General features: G+C 44.5%; 3 protein-coding genes across 4 annotated transcripts; 2 read left to right on the top strand and 1 right to left on the bottom strand.

The window, feature by feature from the left end:
* The first annotated feature begins 20 nt into the window (after positions 1–20).
* Positions 21–6,556, top strand: LOC135342886 (pre-mRNA-splicing factor SYF1-like). The gene is made up of 21 exons (XM_064539730.1): positions 21–151; positions 225–373; positions 425–548; positions 859–1,056; positions 1,122–1,217; positions 1,271–1,354; positions 1,468–1,587; positions 1,728–1,872; positions 2,143–2,215; positions 2,268–2,346; positions 2,482–2,601; positions 2,787–2,887; positions 2,980–3,142; positions 3,386–3,499; positions 3,724–3,810; positions 3,922–3,997; positions 4,095–4,204; positions 4,258–4,361; positions 4,415–4,631; positions 4,863–5,023; positions 6,194–6,556. The coding sequence occupies exons 1-21, from the start codon at positions 116–118 to the stop codon at positions 6,411–6,413; spliced, it is 2,577 nt and encodes an 858-aa protein (XP_064395800.1). The 5' UTR covers positions 21–115; the 3' UTR covers positions 6,414–6,556.
* A 19-nt stretch (positions 6,557–6,575) lies between these two features.
* Positions 6,576–10,426, bottom strand: LOC135342884 (titin homolog). Of its 2 annotated transcripts, XM_064539729.1 has the most exons (6): positions 10,259–10,426; positions 9,877–10,138; positions 9,448–9,731; positions 9,039–9,230; positions 6,750–8,868; positions 6,576–6,719 (listed from the first exon to the last, which is right to left on the bottom strand). In XM_064539729.1, the coding sequence occupies exons 1-6, from the start codon at positions 10,328–10,330 to the stop codon at positions 6,622–6,624; spliced, it is 3,027 nt and encodes a 1,008-aa protein (XP_064395799.1). In that variant the 5' UTR covers positions 10,331–10,426; the 3' UTR covers positions 6,576–6,621. The 2 variants fall into 2 exon arrangements, with proteins under 2 accessions (XP_064395799.1, XP_064395798.1); XM_064539728.1 differs by having other exon boundaries at positions 6,622–8,868.
* A 114-nt stretch (positions 10,427–10,540) lies between these two features.
* On the top strand, positions 10,541–14,614 carry LOC135342883 (uncharacterized). Its single transcript, XM_064539727.1, has 7 exons — positions 10,541–11,170; positions 11,287–11,641; positions 11,986–13,004; positions 13,188–13,653; positions 13,710–13,834; positions 13,912–14,106; positions 14,291–14,614. Exons 1-7 carry the CDS (start codon positions 10,559–10,561, stop codon positions 14,534–14,536), a joined length of 3,018 nt encoding a protein of 1,005 aa, XP_064395797.1. The 5' UTR covers positions 10,541–10,558; the 3' UTR covers positions 14,537–14,614.
* Positions 14,615–15,733: the final 1,119 nt, after the last annotated feature.

Below are 15,733 nucleotides of genomic sequence, written 5' to 3'. Positions count from 1 at the left end.
ACAACTAATGAAAAATGAGAGTTAACGATCTTTACCTAACTAACATTACTGAGTTGTGCTGCATGCATATGCAGGGAAGGTAGTGTTGAAGAATCAAGCTAGAACTACGGACAGTATGCATGAGATGGAGGTCCCCAAAGATCTTATGTTTGTGAGTGAAACTAACATCATACAGATCAATCCAAACCTGTGTACGTGTTCATATTCATGGTGTGCATTAATAGGAAGAGAGTGACCTACCACATGAGGAGGAGATCCTACGTCACCCCTACCAGATTAAATGTTGGCTGCGTTACATTGAACACAAAAGCACTGCTCCCAAGGCCGTCATTAATCTCATCTACGAGAGAGCTCTTAAGCAGCTGCCGGGAAGGTACATGTTAATTAATTTTATTACATACTCGCTCAATTTCTGCTGACTCAGCTACAAGCTCTGGTACCGTTACCTCAAGCTGCGAAGACGACAGGTGAAGCTCAAGTGCATCACTGACTCTACATATGAGGAGGTTAACAACGCCTTCGAGAGGGCACTGGTCTTCTTGCACAAGGTCAGTCCCCCACCCCGGCCATCCATCGAGTTGGGATATAAAGTTGTTCCTATAAAACTGTGTGGGCATGTTAATAGTTACTATAGATACATCATAATTATACTAAAGTCCTCAGTGTTCCATAATAAGCACAGGACCAGGGAATAATTAGCAATCATAATTTTCTCAGCCTGAAAAGAGGATAGTAAAAAAAATTTTTTCTTAATTATTAGAGAATTCGTATAATTATATATTGCGTGTAAAGATTTATCAAAAGTTCATTCTTTAGTGATCATCACTGTATTATCTCCCCCCCCCCCTCTCTGAGCAGATGCCTCGTATTTGGCTCGAGTACTGCCAGTTTCTGATGGAACAGTGCAAGATCACTCGTACTAGGAGGACCTTTGATCGTGCCCTGAGGGCTCTACCACTCACACAGCACAAGAGAGTGTGGCCTCTCTATCTCAAGTTTGTGAGGAGTCATGACATCCAGGAGATGGCTGTTCGAGTGTATAGGAGATTTCTAAAAGTGAGGCACACACCCTCACACAGCACACACCCTCACACAACACACACACACACCCACTCACACAGCTGAGCCCTGAGAATGGTGAGAGTTATGTCGAATACCTCATTTCCATCGGTCGACTGAACGAAGCAGCTACTAAACTGGCAGAGATTGTCAATGATGTAAGTCCGTTGCTATTATTGTAACATCATGATTGATATTTCCCTAATAACAGGAGAAGTTTATATCCAAGGAGGGCAAGTCTAAGCACCAGCTGTGGCAGGAGTTGTGTGTACTCATCTCCAAGAACCCTGGCAAGGTGACTATGCCAACATTCTCTGATTTTTTTGCAAATGTTTTTGTGGGATTTGTTAATGGAGGGTTGCCTTCACAAGTGGTGTGGTTGTCATTGCTCTCCCCTCCATTACACAGATCAGCAGTCTCAAGGTGGACCCTATCATTCGTGGAGGTATAAGAAGGTTTACTGACATGATAGGACAGCTGTGGTGCTCTCTGGCTGACTACTACATCAGATCAGGACATTTTGAGAAGGTGAACTACCTACCCTTTATTATAAATATTGTTGTATGGACCCTCAAAAATACTCCGAAAACAAATCCATTTCCTTACTCTTAAAAGCTACATGTGCACTTATATCACCCCCTCCCACACACACACACACGCCCACACAGGCACGGGACATCTACGAGGAGTCCATACAGACGGTTACCACGGTGAGGGACTTTGGGCAGGTGTTTGATGCGTACGCTCAGTTTGAGGAGAGCATGATCAACTCTAAGATGGAGACTACGGCTGACATGGGTGCATCTGATGATGGTCGGTGGAGGGAATAGCTCTAGTCAGTACTGCTAAGACATAGCTACGTATCAAGTTGGAGAAAAGAGTCCAGTTGTTTTAAATTAAGAGAACCCAGTGTCTAGTGTACACGTAGCATTAAGTTACTGTATAAAACAGTAGCCCGTGTCAAAATAATATTATGCCGTCGTCCACAAGTTTCCGGCTTGCCCTATACCTACCTGTACATCTATTTTTCCAAACTTACTTTTCTTGCATAAACTTATTGATTTTACAACCTTTGTTGTTCAGATGACCTTGACCTGGAGTTGAGACTAGCACGGTTTGAGATGTTGATGGACCGACGGCCGTTCTTATTGAGCAGGTGAGCTTATCGTTGTGTGTGTGTTGACTGGTTGTCATTGGTTACCCCTTAGTGTGCTGCTGAGACAGAACCCGCACAATGTTCACGAGTGGCTCAAGAGAGTTAAACTGTACGAGGGAAAACCACGAGACGTGAGTGTGTGGTGTGTGTGTGTGTGTGTGTGTGGTGTGTGTGAGTGTGTGTTGTTTTCACGTGTGAGATAATAACTCTGGATAACTGTGCGTATACACAGTTACTACATACTTATCCTCCGCCCTCCTCCTCAGATCATCAACACTTACACGGAGGCAGTGCAGACGGTGGACGTGAGTAAGGCGGTGGGTAAGCCACACACCCTCTGGGTCAACTTTGCCAAGTTCTATGAGGACAATGGACAGCTGCCAGAGGTACACACACACACACCTCATAACGTCACTGCATGATGATTATAGATTATATATAGACTATAAATTTCCAACAATATTTGTTATAAATTATTTACAAACCTTTGATGTATCACTGAAATGGTATTCTGTATTACATGACCTTTGTACTTGTGGTTCTCTGTTGATGGTTGTGCTGCTCTCCTCAGGCTAGGGTCATATTTGAGAAGGCCTCCAAGGTCCAGTATCGTCAGGTGGACGACCTCGCTATAGTCTGGTGTGAGTACACTGAGATGGAGCTACGACACGAGTGAGTCACATGACAATCACATGACACTATAGTATTGGTTATACCACATACACTATCTACTGACTTAGCCCCTCCCCCCCACACACACACAGGAAGTACGACAAGGCGTTACATCTGATGCGTAGAGCCACTGCCATGCCTGCCCGCAGAGCAGCTTATCACGACAAATCTGAGCCTGTACAGAATCGACTGTTTCGTTCCCTCAAGGTGTGGTCCATGTACGCTGACCTGGAGGAGAGCCTGGGGACATTCGAGGTGAGGGGGCGGGGATAACTAGGAGTGGGAGCATGTAGACCAGTTGCCATTTACATAGAAAGTTTGTTGTGAACTTTGATGGTAAATAACTCGTGTTTAAAAGGTCCAATTTCAGTGGTTTTAACATTTTTGAGAAGCTGAAAGTAAGCTCTATCACCTGACATGCTTAACTTAACACTTTTAATTGGGTCCACGTACATTCTAATTCACTGTAACCCCTCCCCCCCTCATACGCACACACAGTCAACCAAAGCAGTGTACAATCGCATCATTGACCTGAAGATAGCTACTCCCCAAATTATCATCAACTATGGTCTCTTTCTTGAGGAGCAGAAATATTTTGAAGAGGGTTTCAAGGTGAGCTACATAGTACTAGTAGTGCTGCTATTAATGGTGGGGCTCTCCTTCTACTTGGCTAACCTTGACAAAGAGATGCATATTGAAGCTATTTTATACTTCTATAGTTATAGTACTGGTTACATGTACCTGATGAGATATCCCATTTACTTTAAAGTTTGGATTTGATTCACTAAATGTCTGGTTTAGAAATGATTCATTTATAATCATGTCCTATTGTGCAGGCGTATGAGAGAGGAGTGTCTCTGTTCAAGTGGCCTCACGTCTACGACATTTGGAACACATACCTCACCAAGTTCATCAAGCGATACGTAAGTCCCTGAGGCTGCTGCTACTACTCATTGCAGTGATAGTGCCATGCACACAGTGGTGTGTCATCTTGCTCAGACTTGTTGTTTAAGAAGAGTTACCATTGCTTGCAGGGTGGTAAGAAGTTGGAGAGAGCTCGGGACTTGTTTGAGCAAGCGCTGGACGGCTGTCCGGCCAAGTTTGCAAAACGTGAGCTTATACAACCCACACCACCCACACACACACACACACACACACACACACACACACACACACACACCCTCACACCTCACACACACACACACAGCGCTGTACCTGCTCTATGCCCAGCTGGAGGAGGACCATGGATTGGCCAGACATGCGATGGCTGTGTACGACAGAGCCACAAAAGCAGTCACCCCTGACGAGCAGTTTGAGGTACGTTACAATGTAATTCTGCAGTATACCAAAGTATGTATTTGTGTTTGCAGATGTTCAACATTTACCTAAAGAGAGCGGCTGAAGCGTTTGGCATCACACACACCAGGGAGATCTATGAAAGAGCTATCGAGATCCTCCCAGACGATAGAGCAAGGTGTGTCAGTTGTGATTGTATAATAGTGTTCAGTACTTAATACCACCCCCCAGGGAGATGTGTATGAACTACGCTCAGCTGGAGATCAAGTTAGGGGAGATTGATCGAGCTAGAGGTGTCTTCAGTCACGGCTCTCAAATGAGCGACCCTCGGATAGCTAAGTCGTATTGGAAGGCGTGGCAGCAGTTTGAGGTTCGTCATGGCAACGAGGACACGTTTAGAGAGATGCTGAGGATAAAGAGGAGTGTACAAGCACAGTTCAACACTCAGGTGTGTGTGGGTGGGTGTGTGGTGTGGGTGGGAGGGGCTATTAGGATATTGTAGCCTAGGTACAGTTTGAATTATGTGTACTTGTTTTCTGTAATATCAGTACTGGAATGTACGTCTGAACTTTGTTTCTGGTGCGTGATTAAGACAAAACCTCTCTGCTGTTTAAAAGACCATCTTAGCAGATATTTAGCATGTAGGCTACTAATCACTGCCCCTCCTCGTCCATTGTAGGTGAACTTCATGTCAGCCCAGATGCTGGCGTCTGCTTCGAAGGACGTAGCTGTGACTGGAGAGGGTGTGGATGAGATGAGACTATTGGAGGAGCAGGCCAGGAAGATTGCAGAGGAGGCCACTAGAGATCAACCACACAAGAAGACCATGAGCTTTGTCAAGTAGGTTACTCAGGGGATAGTGTTTCTTAATAGGTCTACCATAATTATTATATTACACATACAATGTACTGTATTAGAGTTGGCTCTGTAACTAGAGTTCTGACAGTCCAAATTCAACGATTTTCTGATTTTTTGAAAGCTTAGAAGGAGACCGTTCAGATGGTATGCTCAAATCCCAAATTTAGAATGGGCCAAAATTTTCCATTTTCAGAAAAAGACCGTGGGCTATAAGCCCATGGTATTTTGTCAAAATCAGGCCAAAAATATACTTTTGCTTTTAATGCACCATCTGAAAGGCCTCTCTCTAAGCTTTCAGAAAAGCATAAAATTAACTTCATTGGACCAACAGAACTAAAGCTTCGTCGCGGCCTAATTTGTAATTTTCCGGCCTCGGACCATGGGCTATAATCCATGGTACGGCTAAATTAGAAAATACTTTTATCTCTCAAATATCAACTTTGATGGTACCATTTGAAAGGTCTCTTTCTAAGCTTTCAGAAAAACCAAAAATTTTTGAATTATGACAGCTGAAAGATTCCTAAAATCATTGATTAAACGGAGGGGGGGGGGGTCTTTCAACAGCCATAACTTGAGTACAGTTGATCCAATGTCAAAAATTTTAGGATTTTCTGAAAGCTTAGAAAAATTCGTTTCAAATGATGTGTTTCAATCCAAAATTTCGTTGCGGCCTAATTGTCATTTTCCGGCCTCGGACCATGGGCTATAATCCATGGTACGGCTAAATTAGAAAATACTTTTATCTCTCGAATATCAACTTTGATGGTACTATTTGAAAGGTCTCTTTCTAAGCTTTCAGAAAAACCTAAAATTTTTGATTTTCAATCCACAGAACTCAAGTTATGGCAGTTGAAAGATTCCCAAAATCATTGATCAAACGGAGGGGGGGGGGGGGGGGGGTGGTCTTTCAACTGCCATAACTTGAGTACAGTTGATCCAATGTCAAAAATTTTAGGATTTTCTGAAAGCTTAGAAAAATTCGTTTCAAATGATGTGTTTCAATCCAAAATTTTGTCGCGGCCCTAATCCACGTGTGGTTGCAGCCAATTCAGCAATGGTATAATTATAATTATAATTATTTATGGTGGCCTTATTAAGTCGTACTTATGTGTTAATTCCAACGATTATCTAATGTGTTATTGTCTTGTGTAGGAGTGACGATGCATCAGCGGAGATGGAGGAGCTGGCCCGGGTCTCGGCCAATCCTGATGAGATCAACCTCGGGGATAGCGACGAGGAAGAAGGGGGTGTGGTCGAGGAAGTTACTCTGCAAACACAGACCATACCCTCGGCAGTGTTTGGCAGTATATCCGAGGAGGTCCAAGGAAAAGTGCTCGGAGCTAAGGAGAGATTCGCTCAAAAGAAGAAATGAACTAAACCATGAAACTTCTTTGGACGTTAAATAAAAATACTATTATGTGCGCATACGTGTATAATTACTATTATCAATAAATAACAATTGCTGTTTTGTCATGAATAATGTATACACATCATAATGGTATTAAAAACACTGATGATGTTTCAATGTGTAAAACTCTCTACAAAGTTTCTACGCCTGATGACTGATGCTATTATTATTATTAATGATAAGTCAAGGAAGAAATGTTAAGAATCTCTTCACCACTGAGCCGGCGATCGTTGGTCTCTTCACCACTGAGCCGGCGATCGTTGGTCTCTTCACCACTGAGCCGGTGATCGTTGGTCTCTTGTCCTTTCAGCTCGGTGGATTTCTGTCCTGTTAGCTCGGTGGATTTCCGTCCTTTTAGTTCAGTGGATTTCCGTCCTGCTAGCTCAGGCGATTTCTGTCTTTTTAGCTCAGTAGATTTCTGTCCTTTTAGCTCGGTGGATTTCTGTCCCGTTAGCTCAGGCGATTTCTGTCTTTTTAGCTCAGTAGATTTCTGTCCTTTTAGCTCGGTGGATTTCTGTCCCGTTAGCTCAGGCGATTTCTGTCTTTTTAGCTCAGTAGATTTGTGTCCTTTTAGTTCGGTGGATTTCTGTCCCGTTAGCTCAGGCGATTTCTGTCTTTTTAGCTCGGTAGATTTCTGTCCCGTTAGCTCAGGCGATTTCTGTCTTTCTAGCTCAGTAGATTTCTGTCCTTTTAGCTCGGTGGATTTCTGTTCCGTTAGCTCAGGCGATTTCTGTCTTTCTAGCTCAGTAGATTTCTGTCCTTTTAGCTCGGTGGATTTCTGTTCTGTTAGCTCAGGCGATTTCTGTCTTTCTAGCTCGGTGGATTTCTGTTCCGTTAGCTCAGGCGATTTCTGTCTTTCTAGCTCAGTAGATTTCTGTCCTTTTAGTTCGGTGGATTTCTGTTCCGTTAGCTCAGGTGATTTCTGTCTTTCTAGCTCAGAAGATTTCTGTACTTTTAGCTCGGTGGATTTCTGTTCCGTTAGCTCAGGCGATTTCTGTCTTTCTAGCTCGGTGGATTTCTGTTCCGTTAGCTCAGGCGATTTCTGTCTTTCTAGCTCGGTGGATTTCTGTTCCGTTAGCTCAGGCGATTTCTGTCTTTCTAGCTCAGTAGATTTCTGTCCTTTTAGCTCGGTGGATTTCTGTTCCGTTAGCTCAGGCGATTTCTGTCTTTCTAGCTCGGTGGATTTCTGTTCCGTTAGCTCAGGCGATTTCTGTCTTTCTAGCTCAGTAGATTTCTGTCCTTTTAGCTCGATGGATTTCTGTTCCGTTAGCTCAGGCGATTTCTGTCTTTCTAGCTCAGTAGATTTCTGTCCTTTTAGCTCGGTGGATTTCTGTTCCGTTAGCTCTGGCGATTTCTGTCTTTCTAGCTCAGTAGATTTCTGTCCTTTTAGCTCGATGGATTTCTGTTCCGTTAACTCAGGCGATTTCTGTCTTTCTAACTCAGTAGATTTCTGTTCCGTTAGCTCTGGCGATTTCTGTCTTTCTAGCTCAGTAGATTTCTGTCCTTTTAGTTCGGTGGATTTCTGTTCCGTTAGCTCAGGTGATTTCTGTCTTTCTAGCTCGGTGGATTTCTGTTCCGTTAGCTCAGGCGATTTCTGTCTTTCTAGCTCAGTAGATTTCTGTCCTTTTAGCTCGGTGGATTTCTGTTCCGTTAGCTCAGGTGATTTCTGTCTTTCTAGCTCGGTGGATTTCTGTTCCGTTAGCTCAGGCGATTTCTGTCTTTCTAGCTCAGTAGATTTCTGTCCTTTTAGCTCGGTGGATTTCTGTTCCGTTAGCTCTGGCGATTTCTGTCTTTCTAGCTCAGTAGATTTCTGTCCTTTTAGCTCGATGGATTTCTGTTCCGTTAGCTCAGACGATTTCTGTCTTTCTAACTCAGTAGATTTCTGTTCCGTTAGCTCTGGCGATTTCTGTCTTTCTAGCTCAGTAGATTTCTGTCCTTTTAGTTCGGTGGATTTCTGTTCCGTTAGCTCAGGTGATTTCTGTCTTTCTAGCTCGGTGGATTTCTGTTCCGTTAGCTCAGGCGATTTCTGTCTTTCTAGCTCAGTAGATTTCTGTCCTTTTAGCTTGATGGATTTCTGTTCCGTTAGCTCAGGCGATTTCTGTCTTTCTAGCTCAGTAGATTTCTGTTCTTTTAGCTCGATGGATTTCTGTTCCGTTAGCTCAGGCGATTTCTGTCTTTCTAACTCAGTAGATTTCTGTTCCGTTAGCTCAGGCGATTTCTGTCTTTCTAGCTCAGTAGATTTCTGTTCTTTTAGTTCGGTGGATTTCTGTTCCGTTAGCTCAGGCGATTTCTGTCTTTTTAACTCAGTGGATTTCTGTCCTGTTAGTTCGGTGGAAGGGTTGGTCCCCTGTTTTATTAGCTCTCTGAGCAGTGCTTGTACCTTAGAGTACACCTCGTCCACCGACCCACTGGCATCAATCTGGGAGAATGGTAACAAAGAGAGTGTGAATGATTACATGCAGGCAATGCAATACACATGACTGTACAGCCGTCACTAGTTTTGGTATAATTGCATCACTACCTCTTATTTTATATAATTATGTACTTTCCTCAACGCTACAAAGTTGTTTAATTAGATAATAATCTCACCTTCTTGATTTTGCCCTGGCTCTCAAAATACTGGATCACGGGTTGTGTTGACAGCTCATGGCTGTTGAACCTCTTCCTAATGGTCTCAATATTGTCATCAACTCTCCCACTGGTCGTGCTCCTCTGCAGTAGCCTGCTCATCATGACCTCCTCACTGCACTCCAGCACAATGGCCAGACTGCCCTCACACACCTGTATACACGGTAGGTCAGCACAATTAATAATATGGTTTGTTTGCAAACACGTACTAAGATAACGATGTCATGTGTTTTATGCATTTTAAATCGATATGCAAATTCTTCCCAAACTAACAAATTTTTTAGGAAGGTTTCTAACAGTAATGGTAATACTTGGAATAGCGTATGTTATACTGAAATGTAAATCCCCTCTCAGCTGTTTCTTTCCTCACCTGTTCCTCAAATATCTTGTGCTGAGATAGTTTTCTAGGGAAGCCATCGATGAGAAACCCTACAGCTTCTTTGTGCACGGACAGTATTTTTTGCCTCAGCAAAGTGACAGTGACCTCCGGAGGTACAAGTTGTCCTTGCCTCATTATCTCCTTCACCATCTTCCCCCGCTCAGTTCCAGTGGCTACCTCGTTTCGGAGAAGGTCCCCCGCAGAGATGTGCATGAAACCACCAAACTCCTCCACAATCCTGGCACACAGAGTACCTTTACCACTGCCCGGTCCACCTGGAGTGAAGGGAAATAAATAAGTGAAGTATACACTTCTACACTGATACTGAACACAGGATAATGCACTAGCATATGATTTGGCTACTGTACACATACCAAAACAAGCACTTGCTAAATAAGTATAACTATTATTTCAACTCACCTAGTATAAAGAGGACAAGTTTATCTCCAATCTCAGCTTGACAGTTTACAACTTTATCATTGCCATCCGTAATTGCTTGTATGCTTCCATTTAGTGGCAGAGTATGTGTGACTTTGTGTCCATTCTTACTCTTGAGCACCAGGGTGTTGAAATTACTCCACTCGTACGTGATGCCGTTCGTGTCTCGTACTTTAGCAAGGCAAGTCTCCAGAAAAATCACTGGGTCTTCAGGCTGCTCGCACATGAGGGCGGTCATCAAGCTCTGCATGAGAGAGAAAGTAGTTTGGTGGTAGATCTACAATGTGTAACTGTACTGGAAAATTAATGGTTGAGAAACCGCAGACAAAAAAATTTAGTACCAACTAAGTATCTTTATCCTTACCTCAAAAAGAACAGGAATATTGTTGCCATACAGGTAGGCTTTAGCTTCGGTGACACAGGCCATTTCTGCCATTGTACACACTCGGTTGAGGCTATGGTTGAGGTCCAAGAACACACTCACGACAGAGCTAGTTGATGCTGACAATGTAGTTGTACTTTTATGGGTTTGTTTACGTTACCAGCGTCAGCTCCACCCATGTATGACGCATGTGACGTCATGCTAAATAGTAAATACGAGCCCCTCCTCTTTTCTTGCAAGCAGCCAGCCAGGCATATCGCATGTAGACATAGAACGTCGACCATGATGAAGAAAATGAAGCAGCAAATCGCCATGCCGTACCAGCCTTACAGCAGCTACAGCACGGCTAGCTCAATGGCGTCTGGCTATCCAGTTACAAGACCTTCCACAAACGCTTCCAGCACGTTTGGCCACCTTCCTACAATTCCACAGAACCCACTGCTACAGAATGGAGGACTAAGATTGCGACCCGCTAGTGGCCTACAACTGTCTGTAAAAGCGCTCCCAAACAGTACAGGCTTGCAGCCAAGTATCCCTAGGGAGAGACCTCCTCAGATCCATCGACTCAGCAGCTCTGATTCGAAAGCCATTGAGCAACTAAGAGCGCCGAGTCCAACCACACGCACAAGGAGAAACAGCTCTGGAGAACATTTGCTGAGAGCTAGAATGAAGCAAGCACACATCCACAAGTTCCAGAAAGACCCCGCCGAGGCCCTCCCCCTCCCCCCACGAAGACCTCCGTCCTCGTCCGTTCATACGAGACAGCTGAGTGGGGAGATGCTCCCTCCGATTGGCTTGCGAGACAGGCCGACCAAAGAGAGTGGTCTGCAACTAGCAGAGGAGGATATAAATGATGAAACTGACAGTGAGACGGACTCTGACCTTGAAGATGAGGTATGGAAAAAATTGGTGAAAAATTGTTAACATAAAAGCAGATAGCTTAGCTAGTCACTCATGTAATGAGCATGGCAGTGCAATAATAAAATTATTATAATTATACATACACACAGTTATTTTCAGAGGGTTCTGAGGCTCCACCCAGTCGACCTGGTTTCGAATCCGAGGCGGAACAGAGTGGGCTCCTACTCAACATCCCATTCCCAGACGTGAACAAATCCGTTCCATTTCAAGCGACGCTCATACAAGACCACGCCCACTTGGACACTGAGCGATATGCAGCTGGCACCAATGCCTCAGGACTGAGTGGGCGTGTGGACAACATTGTGAGGGCGCTCAGAATACACGGTCCACTAGACAAAGAGTTGCTGCAGAAGGCGTTGAATCAAGTGGCGAGTTTACATTCGCTGTTGACGGCATCTTTCCAGCGGACAAAGGACAGGCTGTACATTCACACCAATGCAGGGGGTGAGCCGTGTGTGGGGGGCGCCAATGCAGGGGGTAGGGCCACTAATACAGGGGGTAAGCCGTGAAAGAAAAGAGATTGCCAGTCCATAGTTGAGAGATAATGGATTCATTATCCAAACATGAATTTGATTGAATACCTTTGTTCAACTGTATTCAGCATCTGTTAAATAATTATCGCATGTCTATACGTCTGCACAGGGCATATTCATTAGCAAGAGCTTACATTAACCACAGTTATGTGTGTTCCTATGAATGTATTGTCATTATGCATGGCAAAAATCCATCCCATATCTATTAAGCACATCTATAATAGTACGAGATTTGATTTATGAATTTTTCCACAGGGGAAGTTTCTGTGAACTTGGACTCTCCGGTGGTCGGCCACGAACATCCGGACGATCTAATTATGAATGCACGGAGAAAAATATTCAATCTTCCAACGAGAAACGGCATGGTACCGAGCACGGATAATAGCCATCCCACTACGACTGATGATATGACCATGTCGGTGTTTAGTGTGACCAGTGTTACAAACGGTAGTGATTCAAGTGATGCCAGCAAGTCACCTGGCATTGGGAGAGCTCTCGGTAAACGAGTGTCCTTTGCACCCTCTAACCCACCCCCTGATAAACCAGCCCTACCGCCACAACTACCAAGTATTGATCAGTCAGCAAACGCTACTGAAGAATCCTCACCGCTTCTTCTTCGAGCCAAGATCAGCTCTAAAAGTTCTCAAGACCACATTTTAGTGCTTTCATTTCCGAGAATTATCTGTGACTATTGGTCATCTTGTCTCTTCATATACCAGCTGTCCGATGCGTACTCCAAGCTAGAGAAGAGCTCAACATACAGACCCAGTCATGCGGCAACTAGAATAGAAAACAGAAGACAAGCAGTCATTAAAGCTCACGATAAAATAAGAAATGGAGGCTCAACAAACAAGAGAAGAGATGCAGCTAGCAGACTGTTACAGAAAAGAGCCCAAGGGAAACAGTTGTCATTGCCAGGTGTCTATACTCCTCAGTTTCCAGGCCGACTCAACTTCCAACAGGTAGCACAGAGAGAGAGCCAGCTGTTACTGATGCTATCTCGAGAGAAGCTCTGGACATTTTGGGAGTCAATGGTGACGGCCATCATTCGTAGACAGCGAGGTCCAAACAGAGTTAAAGTGGTCCCTCCGATACGAATCCCCTCAGGGCTTGGAGAGAAGTTGACCAGGACACGCCCCCAGACATCACGGCTGAGACCACTAACTGCCTCACGAAACAGACCAGGGACGGCTAGGAGGGGAACTGGTGGTCTCCTTGGAGATGTGTCGAGGGAAGCTCTCACTGGCCCTAAAACGAAGTTCCATTGCCTCAAGGTACAGTATAACTGCACGTCGATGATAGTTGCCTAATCCTTTTTGCAGTGGTTTGGTTTTGTTGTGTAGGCTGTTTTAATATTTTGTTGATCTAGTATGCAACAATCTAACAATATTATACTGCTTCTCTCCCTTATACGCACGCACACACCCACACACCCACCCACCCACCCACACACACAGATTGAGGAGGCGGTGTGTGACCAGTTCAAACAATCCCTACCAGAGCAGTACCTCCATCTCTTGAAGGAGGAGGAGACTCTCTCTCTACTTTGTCTCGGTGCCTTTGCCCTCATGCTCGGCAAGTGTTGTAGGGGGTGGGGCCTGGAGCAAGGGGGAGGGGCTAGTGAAACTCCACTAACTGACGACTCTAAAGCAGACTTCACAACCGTCATCTCAGAAACGGTCAAACAAAGACAACAGCATTTCCCTCGTGACCCGCTACAGAGGTACAAGATGGCGGGTAGTTCCCGGGCCCACCAGCCAGTGGTCGTGCACACACAGAGCTCTCCGGGGGCAATCAGGCATGACAAGCGAGCATCCATAACTGGACGTCTGGATCTGGGCTCGTTCCTAATCGGAGTGGACGTTTCCCTGAGGCATTCTGAGTCTCAGCAGACGCAAGGTCTCTTTGGCCCCCTCTCTAATGGTGGGTGTGCTAAGTTTCTTCACCAGTGGATTAAAATTTTTGGCTCTTTTTTTCAGAGGTTGGAGTACGTGTGAACCTTGACCCTAGGGAGACGTTTGCAGATCTGATTCTGTCGTTATGGCGATCCACGCTGTTGGCACGGAAACACGGACACTTTCCTTTTTCTACAATCGCAGAAGAGGTAAATTTCTCGACAAATGTGATCCAAAAATTCCTTACAATACCCGTATTTAGTATTTATTACTGTTTATTCTTTAGGTTGGTTTGATTCGCGGCCTCCCTGTCAAGTTCTCTTACTACTATCATCGCGACATCGTGCAACTGACGAATCCAAATGATTTCTACTTTCCGGAGACGGCCATGGGGGTCGAAGGTCAGGGGCTGGCAAGGTTTGGCTCCACCTGCTACCTCACACCCCTCAACGGGAAGATGGACGACAGTTGTCATATGGAGGTAAGAAGAGCACATCTACACCGTGCTAAGTTTATACCTTCTTAGCAACTTTTGGAAATTGGTGACTAATTTTGCTCGTAGAATGTCCAATTTCAGTAGTGGTTTTAATACTTTTGAGTAGCTGAAAGTAAGCCCCCCACACACACACACACACACACACACACACACACACACACACACACAGCTGCTGCTCTGGGAAAGTTACGATAGTGACTACGTGATCGGAGGTATCCGTTACCAACCACACATCATCAAGACAGAGCTAGTCGAGTCATTTGCCAGAGAGCTATGTCGTCTAGTGGCAGCCATTGCCAAGGACCCGTGCAAGTCTGCACTCAAGTTTGCTCAAGAAATCCACCCTCCATTCTTAAACTCAGGACGTAGTAGAAAGTATGGTAGAAGCTATAGAAAACCTACAGCTGGTCTGTAGCATAATAATTATTATTATTGTTGTGTTTTAATTTATGTCTCAATTCAGTTTTTCCATCATTTATATTGTTATAATTTCTCTGCAACAAACACATAAATTATGATATAAGGTACATAGGGAGCACTCATTAGAGGCCAACAATTGGACCTGTAGTATAATATGTTTGATTCTGGCCTGGTGAGTTGGCCTGGACATGTAGTAAAAAAAAAAAAGAATGTTTGTTTCTGGTCTACTGAGTGGACCTGTAGTGAATGTGTTTGATTCTGGCCTGGTGAGTGGGCCTGGACATGTAGTAAAAAAAAATGTTTGATTCTGGCCTGGTGAGTTTGGCCTGGACATGTAGTACTGGTCTAGTGAGTGGGCCTGTAGTGAATGTGTTTGATTCTGGCCTGGTGAGTGGGCCTGGACATGTAGTAAAAAAAATTTTGTTTCTGGCCTAGTGAGTGGGCCTGTAGTGAATGTGTTTGATTCTGGCCTAGTGAGTGGGCCTGTAGTGAATGTGTTTGATTCTGGCCTGGTGAGTGGGCCTGAACATGTAGTAAAAAAAATTTTGTTTCTGGCCTAGTGAGTGGGCCTGTAGTGAATGTGTTTGATTCTGGCCTGGTGAGTGGGCCTGAACATGTAGTAAAAAAAATTTTGTTTCTGGCCTAGTGAGTGGGCCTGTAGTGAATGTGTTTGATTCTGGCCTGGTGAGTGGGCCTGGACATGTAGTAAAAAAAATTTTGTTTCTGGCCTAGTGAGTGGGCCTGTATAGTGAATGTGTTTGATTCTGGCCTGGTGAGTGGGCCTGGACATGTAGTAAAAAAATTTTGTTTCTGGCCTAGTGAGTGGGCCTGTAGTGAATGTGTTTGATTCTGGCCTGGTGAGTGGGCCTGGACATGTAGTAAAAAAAATTTTGTTTCTGGCCTAGTGAGTGGGCCTGTAGTGAATGTGTTTGATTCTGGCCTGGTGAGTGGGCCTGGACATGTAGTAAAAAAAATTTTGTTTCTGGCCTAGTGAGTGGACCTGTAGTGAATATGTTTGATTCTGGCCTGGTGAGTGGGCCTGGACATGTAGTAAAAAAAATTTTGTTTCTGGCCTAGTGAGTGGGCCTGTAGTGAATGTGTTTGATTCTGGCCTGGTGAGTGGGCCTGGACATGTAGTAAAAAAAATTTTGTTTCTGGCCTAGTGAGTGGGCCTGTAGTGAATGTGTTTGAC

The sequence above is a fragment of the Halichondria panicea genome, chromosome 10, assembly GCF_963675165.1.
Source record: "Halichondria panicea chromosome 10, odHalPani1.1, whole genome shotgun sequence".
Taxonomy (NCBI): Eukaryota; Metazoa; Porifera; class Demospongiae; order Suberitida; family Halichondriidae; genus Halichondria; species Halichondria panicea.
The sequence above is the reverse complement of the archived record's forward strand: the minus strand, read 5'-3'. Positions and strand labels throughout refer to the sequence as shown.